This window comes from Leptinotarsa decemlineata, unplaced genomic scaffold (genome assembly GCF_025532065.1).
Source record: "Leptinotarsa decemlineata unplaced genomic scaffold, Ldec_3_MD MMD2_tig00026361_RagTag_RagTag, whole genome shotgun sequence".
Lineage (NCBI taxonomy): Eukaryota > Metazoa > Arthropoda > Insecta > Coleoptera > Chrysomelidae > Leptinotarsa > Leptinotarsa decemlineata.
Genome location: NW_027412704.1, coordinates 91,837 through 113,770, shown reverse-complemented (window position 1 = coordinate 113,770; position 21,934 = coordinate 91,837). Strand labels below are relative to the sequence as shown.

Genomic DNA, 21,934 nt, shown 5'->3' with positions numbered 1-21,934 from the left:
GTGGGGAGGTGAATTGTCAATTATTGATCAAAATTCTTAAATTTGAAATTCAATGGTTGTAATAGACTTTCGAAGAAATAAGAGAATGAATCCCTAACATATAACTTTACTTGTAAAAATTTTACAATACTTATTTGATTATTTTACCATTGCAATAAAAATATATGGAAAAGAAGTATACAGAGTGTTCATATACTACAAGGGTTAATCAATTTCTCTGACAATATTTACTTTCGGCTAGTGTTGTGAAACAGCAGTTGAAATATTTGTATCTAATGTACCTCTGGGTATGTAGCTCCAATGGGGAATGTACTTCAATTTGGGTTATTACAGCAAATGCAAGTTTGAACAAAAACAAAAACAATTCATAAGTTTTTCAAATTCACTTGGAAAAGTATTCAAATTGATGTTTCAAATGTTGGGTTTTAATTTTTAAAGGGATTTGTTTCTAATTCACATATTGGCAACAGCGCCTACAATGCTAGATCGGAGTTCGGGTTAGTAGTATGCTAGAAGAAGAAGAATCATGTCAATAGTGTCAAATTAAGGCAAAATATAAGTTATAGTCCAATACCACATAAACAACAGTTGTTTTGTTATTTATTTATATAGAGGTAGATAGATTAGGTGCACAAAATGTCATATGTCACAGAATGTCTCGGAACTCGGAACATAAGTAAACAGAACAGCACGCCTCTAAAATATGTCATCTTTGTTTGTCTCATACAGGTAACAGATTCATTGTCCTTTATTAGCTATAACCGATGTTGCCAAATGGTGAAATAGAAACGAATCCCTTTAAATGTTGAATGCATTATTTCATTTCTCTTTTTCAAGTATTTAAATAATTTTTTTAAGAAAAAGGTTGAAATGATACGTTTAAAATGCATTGTTTTAGAGCTCTTTTATGAAAACTACTTGATTTTCGTCAGGAGGACCATTTCCCATCGCAGTAATAGATATAGTTGGTAGTTATAAACAGAGAATATTTTTGATATACAACATGGACAATAAACTAACTTCATAACAATCATAGTCAAATAATAAAAAATTTGAATACAGATAATTTTTCTTACCGGAGGGCGGCATCGGCTGGTGTGGCATCCGCCTGATGTTGGGCGGCGTGGCCGCGTATCTCGGCTGCATTCCTTGCATCATACCGGCGCTTGCCTTGTACTCGGGGGGCGGTGGACGAACCATGTGCTGCTGCTGCTGTTGCTGCTGCATGGCGGCCTGTTGCTGTTGCTGAGCACGCATCAGTTGCTGTTGTTGGTGAAGAAGTTTCTGTTGCTCGAGCGATTGCTGTGCCGCATTGAGCAGTCTTGGTCCCATGTTGCCCTGACTAGGCATTGGTCCCGGGCCCATAGGGACCGATGCTCCCATCGGATTGCCCACTCCTGCAAATATAATAATAATGAACAATTTGGAACAATATTTTATTCAATTATCTTCAAAAACAAGAAAATTGTTCCGCATAATGTTGACAAACAGAGAAATTTGAATGCACTGTATGGGACACCGCCTACAAATAACACAAAAAGTGTTTTGTGTGCAGAGAATTCGTCCAGGAAGGTTCTTTATCTTTAGATAATCTGATGACAAAAGCTGTCTCCAGAAAATATACAGAAAAAGTCCGGGAAGGTTGCCTCCAAATAAACTTTACAGAAAGATTGTTTGCCTTCAGATGCTCTGCCCAAAAAAGGTTTTCTTCTCTAGATAAATCTGTTTAAAAGGGTTGTTTGTCTCCAGCTAATCTGCTCGGAAAGGTGGTTTGCCTCTAACCAGTCTGAGTTCAAAAGGTTATGCAAAAACAAGCACTCTTTCCAATCACTAAAACTAATTCCTAACTCTTAAATCACTCAGCAACTTGAAGATGATATACTAGAAGACCATCTCACATTTCACTGCTCTACATAGACTTTATGGGGACATTCAAAAGTAAATTTCAACTTCACACAGTATATTTCTTTGCATGATCGAATCATAAAAAACTTCTCAACTCACCTGGTCCACCAGCTCTTCGCAGAGATTGTTGAGTGAAGTTAATGGTCTGCGTTTGAGACAAAGAATACGTGTCAGAATGGCCGCCGCCCATGCCGCCAACGTGATGCATGCCGGGGTGCATGCCGCCCATGCTACCGGGCATTCCTCCGGCGCCGCCCATGCTGCCGGACATGTTGGACGGCAGGCCGCCAGGGCCGCCCAGGTTACTGTTAAGTCCGCTCATGCCGCTGCCGTGTCCCATGTTGGGCATGCCCATGTTGCCGGACATGCTTTCAGATCCTACAAAAAAATGTTGAGTAAAATAATAGCAGTAGAGAATTGTAAAGGCATTTTTGGGGAAAAAATATTCCAAAATCGGTCTGTAAGTGATTATACGAGCTTCATCTGCAGGGTTTTTTCTGTGAAGTTTGGGAAGCAATTTTTTTTGAGTTGGCAAAACGCTACACTTTAGAAAACCGGTTAAATATGAATGTTGAATCAAAATATTCATTTTAATAATGTATTTTTATCGCATCAAGCCTCAATAGATTCAATAACACTTCAAAGTATTTTTAAGATTCAAAATCAGTCTCTCAGATGGCGCCAACCTCCTGCTACTTTTGCAAATGATAACTCTGACCTCGATAATTCATTGAAGAACAGATACTGTTGATTTACCCTTGAAAAATTATAATCTTTATTTTATTATGAATTACGGTTACCATAATATTCGATTTAACCATTTTGTATTTATCTAACGTATAAATGATCATCTAAGCATTTTTTATCTCCCTCTTATCAGCATCTAACATATAATAAGAAATGAATGGAAACAAACAAAAAATGTTTTCAATTAAAAATCTCAGATTTTATAGATGAATGATAGTCAACTGATGAGCTGTTGGTTTTACACATGACAACTTATGCAAGATCACTTTCCGACTCAAATTCTAATTTGTTCAGTTTATATTATTTTCACAATCATGTGATAATTATAATAATGACAATACATTATAGAAAGTAAACTGAGTCACTAGGATAACAGAACTCAAAAGCCAAAACATGAGATCTACTTCAAAAATAGTAGACCTGGCAACACTGAATACGGCGCTCTTCTCGTGCAATTTCTTCTTCATCTGCAGTGGAATGATTCGAAATATCACAGTGTAATTGCATTGAGTTTTTTCAATCTTTCAGGAATTATTCTGCTATTCCAGGAGGAGACAAATAAAAAATCATGAAAATCGGTCCACAAGTAATAGTAAAGTAACTTTGGATACAATTCAACATAAAAATCTCGTCAGTTCCTGCCCGAGAAAAATGAAACTTACCCGGCATATTTCCTGAGGCGGGCATACCGCCCATCCCTTGGATTCCACCCCCAACGGACTGCTGTTGCGATCCGGACATCTGCTGACTGCCTGGGTGCATGTCGCCACCTAAATGCGATCCCGACTGATGATTCATCGAGTTCTGGGAACCCATGCTGTTGTGCATTGGGGAATTCTGGTGTTGGGGCGTCCCCAAAGGGCTCTGCTGCGACCGTTGGTGATGGTGCTGTTGCTGGTTGTTGGTAGAAGAAGATTGTGAGGTCGATACGCCTCCGTTCTGGCTGGAGTGATGGCTGAAATGCATGCCCTGCTGGGCGGCGATCGAAACGTTGCCTTTGAGGTCGCCACTGAGGTGGACATGTTGGCCGGCGGATACCTGGAACGTCAAGTTACGTGATTGGTTAAAATAATAATAACAATTAACAGTATTCTCAGTATTTCTCAAGATAGTAAATTGAAGTAAACAACGGTAATGACAATTCTTTTTCAACATTTATTTACGGGCAAGAGATCCCAAAAAGGTATTTAATTTGACTGAGAAACATTTATTCATTAAGTCTTGTAAATTGCGTGAGGTAACAATAGAGATCAATCAGATGAATGGCTCCGGCAGGAAGTTGTCGTCTATGCAAACACTATCCTTTCGAAGATTTCCTCATTTGCAGGAGGGGTGAACAATGAAAGAAATATGAGACAAAAAGGGATGCAACCACCATAAGCTGGGCAAAGTGGTGGTATGCTTCTTTAAAAGCCTTTTTTTGAGCCAGATGTTGCAAGAATTATTTAATAAATTGAAAAAATGTAAATTTGTTTGGTTAAAGTTATTTTTACTAAGGTGTTCTCGTTAATTTCACCTTACACTTTGTATATGAACATTAAAGTAACGAGGTGAATCAAGGGTTGAAACCAAAAAGTTAAAAAAAAAATCCCCTTGAAAATATGACAAATCTAATAATGTTCACGTCTAAGTTTCCGTGAACAACTTTTTATTCAAATTTATTGACCTAAACCTTTTAAATTATATTGTAAAAAAAATACTTTTAGGAAAGATTCGGTTTGTTTTTGAAAAAAATATTTGGTTTCCTACATCTACATCAATAAATAAAAAATTTGGAAAACTGCTCAAGAAAGTCCGAAAGAAAATAACTACAATGAAAACTTTTCATAACGATATGAAGATCGTGCACAAAAATTTCTTTCGGATACAAACTGGAAGAGTAAACAACTACTTTCACATGAACATTACATTCAAGACTTTCATATGAACATTGAATTAGTCCAAAATCACTTTTATCTCATTCAGTTTATGATCAAAAGCCTTTGTTGTGTAATTGAAACATAGGAACTCTACACAACGTAATGCATAAACGAGTATCGATATAAAATAGTAAATGGACCTGTAGAATCCTGAATGTTGTACTCGAGTTTCGGGACAACTTGTTTTATAATCTCATCAGCACCGTTTTAGATAACATTGGAAAGCCAAAAAGTTTTTTCTAAAAAACAAATATCTCTTAAAAATATTAATTTTTTAAAATGAATGGAATTTCTGTGGCTGTGATTAAATTAACTAACGGTATGAAAGTGTATCCGACCTGTCATCGTGACTAGAGTAGAGTCGAGGATATTGGTGTTCCACGTAAGTGAAATTTTATATCAAAATAATTTCATATCTTAAGTAGATAATTTGACGAATCTCAGATTATTCACCCGGTAGCGAAGAAGCCAAGTGCCTTTGCATTATAAATTACATGGCAGAGTGTGTCAGTTTTGCTATATAACGGTTTCGAATCAATTTGAATGAGGAAGCGTATCATTTTCCCACGAGTAGCAGTAAGTAGTCTGTGATGTGTCTGTCACGTATCAATATGAACACATTCTCGTTTTGCGAAACGAACAAACAATGCAAATTGAGAATTATGAGCGGACTGATTTCGATAATATGTTCCAAAAAATCAATCGAGGTTTCGAGCAGGATACTAAACAATAGCTTATCATCTCGAGGCAAAGAATACATTAACGTTTTTAGCTACCTTGGATAAAAAAAACGAAGCAGCGATTGAGTGTTAGCGAATTTCAAAGTCGTGTATTTGTAATCTGCATTGAGAGCAATAAAGGAATCAGGTCGTGTTGAAAACAATCAGCACCACCTGGTAAGTTATCTCGTCAGGTATGTGGTACTGGTTTAGACGGAATCCTTGAAGCGGAAAGAATACAATTGCATAAGTACTGTTCCAGTTTCAAAGGTTAATTATGAGTTCATCATAACAAAGTTTACAGGGAAAAATATATATTTTCAAATGATATCTGAGAGAGCCTTTGGTTATCCGAGAAAGTACGCTATAAAATACAGGGTGTTCCATCACTCATGAGCGAGATTTTCGTTACTATCAAATTAGACACGACCGAGTCAACAGTTAAGAGGGAGGAACGGCACGTTAAGAGGGAGGAAACTACTTTATGAAAATTAATAATACTATCCGTGATAATAATTAGACACTTTTCACAAGAATTTTTTTTTTTAGATGCGTTTCGCTAATACCGTAGCTTTCGGTAGAAATGTCTACATTCGATTTGTTTGGTAGTATTCAGAAAATCGTGCGCATCATCTCATCATATCCATTCATTGCGAAGAGGTCTTCAGGTGGTGATAAATGACAATTTCCCTGCAAATCGCCCCTATCCGTTCTGGCATACTATCGCAGTATATCGGAACGGGGCGATCACTCACGAGGAATAAGTACGTCCGAGAGTGGCTCCACACCAATTTCGCATCGGATTTGATCGAGGTGATCGACGACCAGGGGAATACATCCACGTCCGATGCCCGTATTGCGTCATTTGTTATAGAAAAGCATCACGTTAAGTGAGATTCCAGAAAAAGTATATGCTACGGACTTGCTGGCTGTCGATGGAAGGAGACAGGAATTAAGGCCGGATGGATGGACTCCACTCGAACGGTACAGAGTGTTTCTAATCCTTGCATTTATAATTCAATTACTTATCATTTGAAATACAGTATATGAGTTGATGTTTACGCTCTTCAAGAACTACTAATACAAAATAATTGGCAAAAGTTGGTGAAGATCATGAAGGTAAGAAAGATCCTTCAATTCTGGAAGGCAAGCTATATATTGACAGAAGCTAATTTATTTTACATGTGTCTCATGCTTATTATCTAATCTAAAGAAATGTGGGGAAACCCAAAAACTAATGTTACACGGGAACAACGTAGAGGATACGTTCGATAGATTTTTTCAAACTATCATCAAGGTAGGCAAAATACGGTTCCTCGAGGAACTGTATTTCGCCAGAACAGAAGACAATAATAATGGTAGATGCAAACAATTCTTGATTTAAACTGTGTATACGGTGGTTGGAACTAATTTTGAATTTTAATATTTCTGAGTTGAAAGATGATGAAGCCGTCTTGAATTTACATCGTGGAGATAATTTCTCTTTCACATTCATTTCGTTATCAAAGTTTGAGTTGGACCTATTTCAATCTATCGTCAATGCTTCAGAATAATATTTAGGTACTGTTTCGTTTTAAGTAAACTTTTTACTGAAATGAGAGACAAATAATGAGAAATCTACTTCCTACTTCAGAAGCTACAATATTTTGAAGCAGCTTTCATTTGATCAAACAAAGCTAGAGATTATTGTTTCAAGCTAAGAAAGAAAGGTTCAAGTTTACAAAAGTACATCAGACAATTCGTGAAATTTTTATGAATTGCGACTTAATCACGTTTTCCTAATAGAGAAGGTACGTTTGAAATAAAGATGAAAAGATGGAATAAATTACCGTTTCGTTGACTTCACCGAGCACCGAAGAAAACAATATTTCAAGATTTATATCTCCGAAACCCGTTGAGGCAGTAGAATGACGACTTCCGTCGAACGCCACTGTCGCACCAAGATAATAACCCCCGGTGTTGCCACTGTCCCGATAATTATCGGAATCGAGGATATTTAAAGGCTTGGCGGATAATTCTAAAAATTGGATAACACTGGAAAATTCTGGTAAATCAGATGTTCTTCGTTTGTCGCTTTTTTGCATCACGTAACAATAATTATATCTTGTACTAAGATATAATTATGAGTACTGGGGCTAAACTCCTCTAGTTTATATACATGTACTCGTATGTTTCCCAATTTGAAATTTGTCATTTGCGGAAGCTTCTGTCGAAATTGTTTTTAGGAACTTACAGTTGATAAAAGATAGTAGAAGATACGTGGCAATTGAATACCATGGTATTTCATGGTGGGTGCTTTGAAACATTAAACTGCAAATGGGGACTTAGAAGTGTTGCATAGTCATTGTCAGTTTGATAACCAATGACATGTCTACTTTCTGTATTTTAACACCAGTTTGACCTACTTTAAAATAATTCAATAGACCACATCATATGAGGATTCCACTTGGAGGTGGATACTCTGTTTCTTTGTCATTAGTCTTATGTTGATTGCTAACGCAATTACCTCAATTAAATATTAAGAATACTCTTTGGAAGAGAATGAGCAAATATAACTCCAAAATGAACAATACAATAGTCGTCTACATATGACAATTAACACTAATGACAAAGTACCCAACATAGAAAAAATAAACGTTCTCTAACGAAATCCTTATTGAATATGTTCCATCACCCACAATTCTACAGAATAAGAAAGAACAGGTGTTCTATGATTGGCAACACTGATATTTGACAAATAATAATGAAAAGACGTGTAATGACTGGGATATAAATTGAAAAACGTATCGTATCTGTTAAGTTTGATGAAAGTCTATATTTTTGTTTTCGTGGATTTTCTTGAATAGTTTTCTGTATACAATGATGATTCTGATATTTTTAATCATTTAATGAGATTGATTTAAATTTTGTTTTTGTTCAAAATAAAGGGTTGCTGTGTTTTTGTTTCATCTCAGTTTGAATAAAAACAATAGAATACCTTGTTCCAATTCAAGTACAATCATTCCGAGTTATAAAAATAACTATAATTTTACAGAGCTGTATGTGAAATTTCAACATTTTGAAATAGTTTGGTATTGAATTCATTGTCAGCCCTATAATTTAAAATTTCGTGCGGATAAAAGCCGATTTTTTGAGCCGGAGCTCCGGATTTTGTGACAATTGGCGTGTGGCAGCACTGCTAACAGACTCCAAACCATCTTGCTAGTGCATTTGACAGAAAGCAGTGTCGACAAGAAGGCCGGTGTGCAGCGGCGGTCACGTTCCCAGAGATCGTTGCACCGGCTTACGCCCGAAGCGCGATTATTGCCTCTCCCGGTGCATCAAACGGCATCGTAAATTTCTAGATGAAACATTCCCGAACGTGGCGAAGCTGAGGAAATTGCTCAATATATGACGAATAATTATCACACGAACTCGTTAAGCGAGAGCGATGAAACATTACATTTTCATGTCGCAAGTATGCAATAAACCTCGTCCCACAGGGTAATGACGATGTATGTTGACGATCACATTGCAAGCCATCTGCTTTTCTTGTCTAGGGCTTCTTTGGAGCAAAACTATGTTGAATAACACAAGGTCTTGTTTAAACTACTATTTCAAATTCTAGAACGAAAAAAAATATATTCAGCAATATTTCACATCAAAATTTTGATATTGAGAATATGATCCAATCAATTAAATTTTGATAACGGTAAAAACTCACTCCACAAGTAATGAAATAAACTTCAGAAATAATATACAGAACCGGTTCAAAGACAGATATCACTAACACAATTCTGACATGGTTATGGAATCTTCTCTTTCTTATCATAACTTCTTGTTGCTGAATATGTGTATAAGCAACTATCCTCGATCTTTTTGAAAAGTCCAAGACAACTCTTTGAATTTATTGACAAAAAGGGTTTTATTTAGACACGTTCGAAATTATTTCGCTCAAAACTGGAACTGGTTATTCTCATTTATCATATTCAAAATTATCAGGCATTGGGTTCCACTCTTTCATGGGGCCATTATAAGATCAATAAAAATCAATATAAAATTGATACTCAGATTTAGTAACCACAAAACAACATCTGTTTGAAAAATCATGAAAAATTAGTGGAAATGTTGCAGATGAAAAAATACCTTTGATTTTGTTATCAATATCGAAATCAGATGTTTACACTTTTAATTTGAGTATTTATTGGTATGGTATAAGCTTCGATTTTCGGGAATCAAAACTTTCAATATGTTATTGAAAAATAAAAAATACAAATTAGAAAAACTTTCTGTAAAAAACATCATTTTGAAATTCATGAGTTTTTTTATATAAAAAAATAAATTTTAAATTCTGACTTCCGCAATTACCTTTCGAAATCTTCAAATACAATTTCTATAGATATATTTTGTTAAAATGGACTTTTAATGATTTCTATTACCCCCGTAAGATAGTAAGAAAATGCAAAAGCAAGTTTTAGTATCTAAGTGATTCTCAAAAGTTAATCGTAGTCGCAGTTTCAACAAACAAGTTTCGAGGACGACTCCATTAAAAATGGAACACATTGAACATCCAGTTGAGTATCGTTTCTTTTCTCTGTAAATGATCTCAACATTTACCTCTCGTACGCTAAGCTCAATCTATCAAAATACGTGCAACCCCATAATTTTAAAAATTCTGCGTTTGACGTTTCTGTGAATTGGTTGAGATATGATAATTCGGTAGAAGTTGGAGGAAGTTGTCTGATGATTCACTATATTTTTTTCTTTTATAGGTCTACAGACCTATTTTTCAAGGATAGTTTTTATTCGAAACAATAGTTACATATTATAGTGTGGTTATCAGAAAGCTATTTAGATGAATATGACATTAATCAACATCAAATTAGAAACGTTAGTTAAGTACCTTTAAGAATTTCAAACACATCACACACGAGTAAAATTAATATATTAGGACTTACCACAAAATCAAAATTATCAAAAATTATGAGTTTGTTCCCATTTTGACAGATTAACTTGGAGCACTTGGGATAAACCTCTTGATTATTACAACTCAAAACAAATTGTCCTTCTCAGCCTTTTTTTTGACGATGTATTATCTATTCTAAGTTTTTTTCCCGGGTTAGAACGAAAAAATAGACAGATTTCAGCAGATTTCAAAAGGAGTCACTTGGACGTACACTTGAAATCCTATCATAAAAATGAAAATTTAACGTACTTTGATGTTGTCTCGAGATTGAAACAATATACTCTCGAGATTTCACCAGAGAGAAAAACGATAAGACTCCTTTGGACTTAACACTCCAGTCCCAATAATTGGACGGCCGTTATTTTAGAACTTTGATCTCCGTCGTAAGGGATACATTTTTTCAGGAAGAAGGTTGAAACGGGAGGGCGATGTTAAGAGAAGAGGGTATTTAGTTTCAGAGCTGCCTTTTGGACGTATCGCCGATGCGATGGTATCGTATCCCTCGGGACGACGAACGTCCAGTTGGCCGCGGCCATTATTGATTATGCACTGCGGCCACAACACTACGGGCCGACGACAAAACCGCCAAAATTATTTCGAAAATAAACTCTCGAATCAAGAAACTATACAATTTCAAGTAGTATACAATAGCTTTTTCAGGCGTATCTATAAGCTATTGTATGACGAAACACTCACTGCATTTTTTATTAAAATCAGAGCGGGCCAGCTATTTCTGAATACCACCAAAACAAACTTTGTTATATTCAAGGCTAGTAACACCAATACAAAAATTGGGGAACGAGTCAAGTATAAACAAGCTAGGTATACTCGTATTCATTAATGAAAAATTAAATTATGGAATACATATAAAACAGCTTACCAAAAAGTTTGCAAGTATATGCTGGCTGTGATTTACACAAATGAATGAAAATTTGAGAATCATGAACACAAACATGGATGAGTAAGGTTTTGACTTTCTACTTCCTCATCTTCATTGGAACACTAATCGGAACCAGAAAACTGTATACATCTCGGCAACTTTTGATTCTTTATAAAGCTCGATAGTCTGGAACATGGAAGAAAGGTTGAAGACTTGTCTCTCTTTTATAGATACGTGCGATTCGTAGCACGTTACAGAGATGTATAGATCATGCATAGAAGTTACTTTTGAAGGACTTTTCATTTCAATTTGGTATCTACATACATTCGTTGTATTAAAATGGGAAGTAGGAAGTCAAAACCAATCTCTAGATCTACGCGGAGCGTACAGCTAGAATCTAGAGAAATACATTTGCGGTTCTTCTAGATTCTTTATTTTATTGCTGATCAACCCCTCCTGAAATTTACTTCCTTGGCGGGGAAAGAGACTCACGTTTAGTAAACATCCACTCGTGGTCCCAGCACGATCCTTTTAAATAATTCAGAGTTCGACCTTTCTCATTCAGACGCGTTTATTCTCAGGAATTATGTCTGCTCGCCGACTACAAATTCGAAACGCCCGCGCCCGGAAAACAGGGAAGTATCAGCCTAAAAGACAACCGCACAAAAAATGAAATCAAAACGATTCCGTGGATTACTCGTGAATTATTGGGTGGATTTATGTATAGTTCGGAAGCAGTGCCACGGAAAATATCTCTTTCATCTTGGTCAAGAAACATTGAGATTTTTTTATGATCAGTTACGGAATCCCTTTCTACTGTGGAATTTATTATCCAAAGAAATATTACTAGGGCTTTTAAAAATCACCAATTTCGAATAACTCGTTCGGCTCAGATTAAACAAAAGTCTGATCGATTTCTAATACATGCACATTGAAAAATTAAACGAATTAAAAAAGACTTGATAATACGATGATTACGATTTTCAGTAGATCACACTATAGTTTTTTGTTATTGTAATCTATTTGCACCCCGTATATCGTTTTTTATTCCAAATTTTGTCAATAGTGTTGAAAAAGTATATAACAATTGAAGTTTTTTTAAGGCACCCCACTTTTCCAAAAGAACATAAAACTGTAATTCACAGACGATTAAAAAACATATGGAATGCAATTAAGTCCGTTCAAGGTACAGCCAAAGAATAAAAGGATAAAAAGAGAAGTTAGAGGCTAAATCTGAAAATTTTGTTCCGAAGCTAACCCTAAGTTGCTACTATGAAACTTCGTTTTGAAAATCTTGGGTTTTTCAATGGTGTTGTATTCTTTTTCTAGAAAAAATTCAGAGATGTATGCAAGTATTGTATGTAGAGGTAGGTCAGAAGGTTATAGAAAATATGCTGTACATTGGAGGATGAGTTTTGGATGTTTTATCAGCACGCCTCTGGTCATATTTATATACGGCTCGAATGTTCGTTTTATGCCACTTTGAAAATTGCTGAAAAACATCGGATGAAAAATTGAAAACGTGTACACCGATAACACCAGTATCTCATCAACTCTAATAATAATAATTTCCGACAATTTCGCAGAGTGTAACTGTTTGCTGCATTCACTCTCACCCTCGGCTGATTCAAAATTAGAACTGGATCGATATACAATCAACAACCGGAAAATGAAGTAGTGCTCCATGCTTCGCCTTTTGAGAAAAGGAACACGATTGCTCAAGCAAACTATGAGTGGGGATTATTTTCACTCGAAAGTTATGAAAAATAATGTTTTTGTAATTGGTTACTTTTCAATTTCAAAATTCTATACTATTTTTGTTAGACGCATAAAAATAACCTGAATGTTGGTTGAATATACCTCAACATCAGTTTAATACTATGGTTTCCGATTTCAAACAGATTTTTAGGGAGTATTCCTCACAAATTAAATCAGTCAATTATCAATAACTGATAGTTTCTAAAAACTATCAGTTTACACAGAAAAGTTACAACATAATTGTTTTTCTCTGAATTCTCTTGAATTCTAAACTCTGACAAGTTTTTATGTTTGCTAAGAGCACAACCGTTCGTCTATTTGAAAATCGCAAAGTCAATTTTGCAAGTCCAACGGATATTCACACAAACAAAAGGAGATAATCATATTTCATCGATGTTTTCATGAATGGCGCTAAATCCATGCTCATTGTCCTCTATCGTGAATTCGAATGGACTGGGCGTGAACGGATTGTTTGATGAAACAAAAGCGCCTCTTCCATTATCGGCACTCCGTTACTAAAATCAGTTTAATTAAACAATAAATAAGGTCTATTAAAACGCTGCCCACGGTCGGGCGCAACCTGTCCATCGATTGCAATATGTGCGATCTAGCGTCATATGCAGATGTCTGCGGCGTTGTTGTATGTCGATACAAAAGCGATTAAGAATAATAATAAAGACTTTTTTCATTCAACTGCCGGACCAGAACACTCCATAAATCTAAACCCTTGCTAATGAAATAAAACCATAATCTTTTGATGTCGTTGATGGCTCTTGAACACACATTCAAGATAGTTGACAATTGTCACTCTTTGAGAAAGATAGTTAGAGACACAGTCACATAAAACTATATGTGAGAAAAAATCGAGTCATTCAAAAATCAATGATAAGAGGAACATAAAGACGGAAAAACTGGCGCGCTTCTATTCTGGGTACCAAGGCACCGATTACGAACTCCACAAAAACTACTTAGTAGTACCAAAGTTTATGGTACAGGACGAGATCAGGAAATAGCTCGACAAGAAAGTGAGGACCACATAAGGGAAATATTTACACTGTCCATGTAGGTGGCACCTGATCAAAATAGTGCTATATAACGAAGACTTTAGATGCAGGTAAAGCAACAAATGATCAGTAAGAAGAAATGCAATTTATATACAACCTTGATAATGTCCAAGAGAATATGACAAACGTCTAACAAAATACCTGTATAAATGTTTGTGTCAAAGATCAAGGTCGTTATATTCACGATTAATCATGATGGATTCAACTTCAAAAAGTGACATAGTAACCACACAGTAAATAAACAGAAACCCACTAACCTGTATCGTATGTCCGTGGCCCTGTTGGCTGATGTTCAACTGCTGCGCCTGGTTGATTTGCACCGAAGCGCCGGAATTGTTTCCGCCTGGCCCCGAAGACGGCCTGGGCGGCGTACCTCCCCCGAAAGGTCCGGCTCCGGGATTGGGAGCAGCACCTGCGCGCGGGGGCGGCAAGTATCCGGGACTACCGTGACTGCTCGGGCTGCCGTACGGCGAGTACTGCTGCTGTTTGTAGATGCCGCCCTTGCGTTTCATGTCGGCGAAATCAGCGCCTTGGAAGATCTCCTGCTTGATGAGGTCGGGCTGCTGCGAGAAGCCGGGGCTGCCCTTGTGGAAGCCGGCTGCGGTGGGGCTGCCGTAGTCCGTCTGGAACGGGAAGTCAGGGTAAGGAGAACGCGCTGTCGGCACCCTAGCCGCGTTGGGTCCGGCGAACGAAAGCCCCAGCTGGTTCTTGTGCTGGTGCTGCTCCGCCATCTGCTTGAGGGTCTGCGCTGCCGGACTCAGCTCCGTCTTGGAGAAGTCCATGTTGGGGTAGCCGCCTCCGGTCGCCATCCTGGTCTTGTCGAACACCGGCTGGGAGTAGTTGCTCTGAGTGGGTATCTGCTGTTGCTGCTTACCGGCGTCAGAAAGGCTCTGCTGCGACGCCTCCTTTACGTCCTCCAGCTTGGAGCCGCTCTCGGACTTGTCATCGAAATCAAAGTCCTTCATCAGCTCGTAGTCGGGGTAGTTGCTGATGTCAGAGATGAGGTCGTTGAAGGTGGCCGAGGAGATGATCTCGTCGTTGGTGTCGTCGCCGATGAGATCGGGGAAGCCCCCGAAGCCTCCAGCCGCGTCTTTCTCCAGAGCTGCGGCACATTGATCCAAGTCGGCGAAGTCGTTGTCGGGTTCCTGCTTGACGCACTCGACGAGCGTCCCGACGTCGATGTTGGGTTTGGGGTGCGCCGGCGAAGGGTTGGTCGACTTGGGGGACGAAACGTCGCTCTTGACTGAAGCGTTCGCGTGCGTCTTGACGGTGACATTCGTCGAGATCTGCTGCGGCTGCGCGCTAGCTGCAGAGGTCGTGAACTCGAGCTGCTGGACGATTTCGACGGAGAACTTGGTGAGACCCTCTGGGTTCTGGTGCTGCTGCTGCTGCGTCGTGCATTGAAGCTTCACGGGAGGCTCGAAACTGTCGCTGGGGCCGCCGCCGCCTGGATCGAGCTCGTCCGCGGACCGCTTCAGGAATTTCTGCTGCTGCAACATGACGAGAAATATTATTAACAAGTCGGGCGAAAGCGAAGTCCGCGGTGCGCGCTGTCATGGTCGCGGTTCTTCAAACAATGGGCTCGTTATAGCGCAGGCAAAGTCGCGGGATTTTCGGAGAACGACGGATTTGACGCGCGTTTTCCGGTGGCCTTAGTTTCGGTTCGTGGCAATTTATATTAGTCAGTAATTCTTTCTAACTCGATTCAGTAACAAAATTGTACGTTACTAAAAGTATCTCACCTTATACTAAACAATTCGATGGTATTTTATTATTTTCTTTCAATCAAAAAAATGTTTCGATTCATTTTGAATGGTTTGCTTATACAAGTGTTAGATATCTTCAGGAATACAACAGCAGTTGAGTATTCCTGAGAATAGCTTCCGCTTGTATTAGCAAAAACTTGGGAAACTCCGCCAAAATGGACGATTCAAAAAACGCAACACAACGGATCCTTGTTGCAAGAGCCAGGACAATGTAATTTATAAACTGGCATTTTCCAATCCTTGTATAAATAAATAAAAGTAAAATATATTTCTCTTTTGTATATTTGTATATATTATCCAAGTTTATATAACCTATTCTGTCCCTGAGAAAAGCTCGCTTCGTCACATAACTTTGAAGTCGTTTAAATGTTATTCAACATATGATTTTGTCCTTCGAACTTTTAAATTAGTAATTGTAATACTATAGTTTATGTCTTGGTATTTTCTCCAAAAAATTAAATACAGAACTCTTATCTGAGTAAGCAATATAACACAATACAGGCATTTCAATGCATAGCTGAAAGTTAGAAATAATTATGTCATACAATAAAGTGTATATTATCTTGAAAATAAATACATTTGATTTGTCTGAGTAGTTTAAAACTAGGCTAAAAGCTAGTCCATATATTATATTAAAAATTAATTAATTATAGAGACACAAAAATGTCTGCAAAGAATTCAAGAGTTTTTGGAAAAAATATAAACTTTTTAAATTTTATTCTAAAGCAATAGATTAGAACTTCCAGATTTTTTAAATAAAATTAGTACATGTCCGATACCAAAAAGAATATCAAATAAAAGCAATGATATATTTGGTTTGACATAAAATAGCTGGTCCCCATACATCATAAGTCGGCAAGAATTTTATTGTTGAGTGCTAATAAAAGTAAACCATTCTTGGAATGGATTAACATTGTTTCTAATTAAAAAAAACTTTCACTTACTTCCTGGCAATTTCCAATTTTCACCTTCATCGACGGATCTATTGAATGGACACTCTTGAAATGATCTCTCTACTCTACCAACAATAAGCTCTGACTGACTATAAAATATTACTATAATGTTGCCTTCCTGAATTGTGTCAGCCAATCGGAATGCTCAAAATATCTAACAACTTGGAAAAATCATACTATCAATGAATCATGACCACTCGGAATCGATGTGTACCTCATACCCATTGTTCCATAATTATGCAAAAGGATTAAAATTATTTATATCAGTTCTGAACAAACCCTAGACTTCGTTCAGGTATAACTTAGGTGTTACCTGATTTGCTAATGCTTTTGAAGAAAAGTTGACATAAGTTTGCGACTTCTTTCACATAAGATCTTGCCAAGGATTCAAGAAAATCTAACGTAAGGTACAGTGCAGAGAATTCATTTAAAACACAAATTCATCCATTATAAATACCTATTGATTTTTTTTGGACCCCAATATATCAGAATTACTCTGAACAAAATAGAAATATTTTCTGTAATTTTTTATAGAACCTCTGCTTTATTGGTGGTTCTTTGAATTGGGTCAAGTATGTAGAGTATAAACTCAACCTCATGAATAGAAAGAATTGTTATTTTCAGTAAAATCCAGCACCTGCTCATAAATATATTTATAGTAATAATATTAATAGAGAGTTTATTTAGCTCTAAAGCTACTAAATATCAAATAACATAACATGACCAAATCAATATAATCCATTAACAATATAAAACATATAATTTAATTATTTTAAAGTAAACTGCATAAAGCCGATATAATTTAAATTTACTGCAAAATAAATATTTTTGAAATGTTAAATTATTACTGAAAAACCAATGCTATTTTGTATAAAAATGAACACAATTTTCTATTCAAAATTTTCACAAGTTTTTATTTCTACTGGCGATTTATTGAAACTTTTCAAACCTTGTGCTTGTAAAAGGAAATTGTATTTTATCTTCAAGATATTCAGGAATCATTTCATTTATGAATTTATATAAAAATATGATGTCATTTGTAAAGAAATGTATAAGTATTGCAAAGAAATGTATACGTTTCAGGTATAATAAATGAATAGAAACACAAGAAACTATTGAATAGCCCTGAGGTTTGATGACCTCACAATACTCGACTTCTTCTGTGAAGTTATTTCAAAAATAAAATTTAACCAACGCGCCATATTGGGCCTATAGGCTATAGAGAGCCTAGTAGATCAACAATATAATAAAAAAATTTGAGCAGAAAGCCAACAATAAGTTGCCAAATCGTTTCTGTAGATTTGCAAATGATGGAAAATGATTTTGTTCCAACTTTTCCCGCAGCATCGATGACGGCTGGAACGAGTATCGTTGTAAATCAAACACGAGTAATTATTGCGACAATGTTTAGGTATTACGTCAGTAACATAAAAAATGTTACGACAGAACTTTCCTGGTATACGCCAACCGATTCGTCGGTCTCGCCATTAAAAAAGTGTCGATAAAGCAATGGTCTAAATTGAAATTACGAATAATTAGCTCCGAGCAAATAGTACGGAACAAGAGTCGCTCGCGCGAACCCATTAAAACGGCGAGAACGTGATCTTTTCCAAAGCGAGGTCACTTCTATTTTATCATCTCCTGTTCGATACCTCCAACGTACAGGGTGTCGATTATGCAGGACGGCTTTTCTCAATAATTACCATTGTTTAGTCCACCCTGTATATAATATATGTTTTAAAAAGCGTGCTTACCGTGATTCATCGATATCAAACTTCATATTAATGATAGTAACATAGTTGTATGCATGTGGTTGTGAATGAAAACGTTAAAACAAGTATTACTCTTTCTATTTGGAAACGAAAAGTAATATGTGGAATCGTGAAATTGATTGGATCAAGACGTTTCCTCACCTAAAACAGAAAATATCAAAAAAATATCTAACTGTTTATAAAATTATGATTCCATAATAGTAGGCACTAAAATTTCAGAAATAGTATTTCAGTGAAACGAACACATTGTTGTCAAGGTTGTGATTCTATATATTTTATCATCATTTTTCCCTATCTGCTCAGAATAATTTCCGTACGCCACTGCAAGAGACAGATCAAGGCAAAAAAGTCAGTCATTTCTGAGAATTTAGTGCCTACTATTTTGGAATTATAGCATAGTAAAAATTGTTTTTCATCTGGTTGGTTTTCAGAGGAATATCATAATTTTGATACTTGCAAGAAATCAACCCCTCGTCGCTGAAACGTTTTTCCAACCTTCAAACTATTATTTTTATAAAATTTCACAAAATCTTAAAATGCTGTTCTTGATTCAGGGGACTGTCTGTTTTTATTACGAGAAGCAACTTGTTTCAAGTTCTCTGTATATGAAATAAAAGCAATTGGATCGACTATGATTTGAAAAACTATTGAACGCCACTGACCAAATAATATTGCACGAGATAAAGTAGAAACTTCCTCGTCAGAATGAAGGCAATTAAATGGATGCAGGCTTGCTCACTTCAATCGGCAACAGCGCGGTAGGCTACTATAAACTTATAGGGGTGAGCAGGGAAGCGGAAAATTGATGAATTTCCCTTTTGGCATACTGTACGGTTTCTAACATTTGTTCAAAGGGTGGAATTTTGCGTAACATGTTCAAATGAACATACATAAGAAATATATTTTTCAGAAAATTACTGCTGATGCAGCTAATATCACGGGTTACATAATTTACCATCTGTTACATGCAATTAGTCTCACTTCAGAGGAATAATCGCAATGTTATGTAATGGAAAACAATGAAGACTTTATAAAAAGTGCCATCAGGCTTTATACTGAGGAGGGGGACGAAAAAAGAACATTTTCAGACAGGAGAATACTTCAAGAAAGGGGACGTTGGTGAAAAATAAGTTTGGCACTCCTTATGCAGAACATAAAAAATCACTGCATGTCAATGTCCGTCAAAAATCAATGGTGGTGACCTATTTATAACTGAAAGTTTATATACTGCCAGGACATGAGTGTTATGTTTCTAAAAGTGGTAACAAAATGCTGCTGCAAATCAAAGCAGTACAACTGTTGAAGAACTCTTTCATCTGTAGCGCTTGTGTTTTGTCATTGAAAAAATGAGATGAATATCTCAAGTACTTTGGGGTGTTCTCGTTTACAATAAAATTGTAAACGAGAACTAAATCCAAAACACTGTTCTTAAACAACAGAAATACAACGCTTTTTACCAACCGAGTTGGATGAAGTACACTTCATTTCCTAGAAATCATAAAATATGTGAAAGAAATTTCAAAAAACTCATTAATACGGTAAACGCAATAGCGAACATAACATTGTTTGAATTTTTCTCAATAGATTCCAAGTGAAGATCCTTCATGTCATTCGCCGGTGGATGATTATAGAGAAAGTTATACCGACATCTGCTGAGTCTAAAGCAGATACTCATAAAGTAACTGCAGTTCTAGAATTATGATTGCGCCCTTCGGAATTCTCCAAGATACGACACGTAGTGGTTTTGCGTGAGTTCCTGTCCTCCGGTCTCCCCCAAGACAGTGCACCGGCATTCGATGCAGGTGCAAAGTTGTTTTCTGTAATCAAAGACCGTCGTCGTGTCACGGGCTCTTCGTTATCGAGACTCCGAACTCCAATAAACTCCGCCATTTTGTTCTCGTCGTCAGACCCATTGCTATGGTAAAATGTGGGTTTATTGCAACACCGAGATGACGTACTCGTGCATTTGTTTCATAGTGAACAACTTTTGAAGGGCAACCAGCCTTGGTTCGACTGAGTGATCAAAATTAATACTAGTTCTAATCATTGCAGGGTTAAATACGACGACACTGTATAATTTTGTCAAAGAGAAGCGATATGCAAAATAATTTGCAGGGTAATAAACTGTAACAGGGGTTGTTCTTATCCAGGGGTGAAAAAATCTAGGAAAGGATAGACTGACTAATTCTAAGCAGATTCCCTTCTATCAAGTTTTTACCTAAAAGTCAATACTCATTAGCGAATGGAATTGTCAATTTTTCAATCAATAACTCAAATTGCAAATAACTCAAAAAGTAGGTATTTTCCTGAAAAAACTATTCTCGACAGACATGCAGCTTATAAAAAATAAAAAGAATGGTGAATACAATATGGTATTTGTAGATCCAATATAAATACAGTAATAGCTTTTTGGTAGTTGGTTCTTATTCGATAATCGCCAAAATTGAAACATTCCACGTAAAAAACAATGCATTTTTCGTGGGATAATTATAGAACCTTTTCTGAAGTGCTTGAAATTGAAAAAAAATCTCTATTTTCATTGCTTAAAAAGTCCCCAGCTTCAAAACTAAGCGAGTTTTGTTGATAAATAATACTTGTTCTTTTTTTCTGCAACAACAAAACCTGAAAATAGACCCCTAAAAACCACCCCATTAGAAAACTATTGTTACCATGCAGCACATCATTTAGTAACGCAGTTCCAAATATGTTCTAACTTACAATTTGCTTTCCATATTACTTGTCTCGAGCTTTTTGTTTATATTATTGACCATTTATTTAACGTTAATAACATTTGTTTTTTATGCTCTGAACCTTACGTTTTGTATATCTTTACTTTTTCTATATATTGAATTTAGTTTTTAAATAAAGACAGTCGAATATTTAGATTTCATTTTGTAAGATAAAGTTTTTCTAAGATTTCAAATCAGAATTCGTCAACCACTTTTAAACAACCATACAGAAACCTGCAAGTTTGGGAATTTGAATTTCTTTAGCATCACTACTTTCAAAATGAAATAATTCAGAACATAGTCTGCGGTACAGACCTTATGGTCACTACTATTTCATTGTTCATATTTTGACAACACCCTTTCTGAGGCATATTTCAATATTCGATAAAATGTCCACTCTGTATTCGATAATGCTCCAACATGTACTTTACCTGTCTACTCTGTCACCTCTATTTGTAAATATTTTTCATTTCAAGCATGGTGCAGAAAAAAGTAAGTGTTTCACCACTGAGGTTTATGCCAGCCAGGTAGAGTGTATTTGTAAAAGGGTATAAATTAATCCCGGGAGCTGGAATTGACATTTCTCCTAAAAATATGAGACTCAGGTATGCCATATTTTATGCAAGGTTGGCATTGCATGAAATTCATGTGTATTATCTGATGAACATGGAATATTAGATTATTACATTATTACATTTACCAGAACCTACGGTGAAGGTACTTTGGTAGAGATGAATGTTTTGAAATTTTATTTCGAAATTTTTATTTTTTTATATT

The 21,934-nt window shown here is 36.3% G+C and overlaps 1 protein-coding gene across 6 annotated transcripts in view; it reads right to left on the bottom strand.

The window, feature by feature from the left end:
* Positions 1–21,934, bottom strand: part of LOC111504612 (uncharacterized) — a 49,016-nt gene that overhangs the window by 6,717 nt on the left and 20,365 nt on the right. For 3 of the 6 annotated variants that reach the window (XM_023159512.2, XM_023159294.2, XM_023159446.2), the window contains 4 exons: positions 14,195–15,427; positions 3,315–3,690; positions 2,005–2,283; positions 1,077–1,397 (listed from right to left, as the gene is read on the bottom strand). In XM_023159512.2, coding sequence (XP_023015280.1) covers positions 1,077–1,397; positions 2,005–2,283; positions 3,315–3,690; positions 14,195–15,427 — 2,209 coding nt within the window. Of the gene's footprint in view, positions 1–1,076; positions 1,398–2,004; positions 2,284–3,314; positions 3,691–14,194; positions 15,428–16,647; positions 16,693–21,934 lie in introns of those variants that run through there. The other 3 variants (XM_023159369.2, XM_074184992.1, XM_023159582.2) reach the window with 2 other exon arrangements.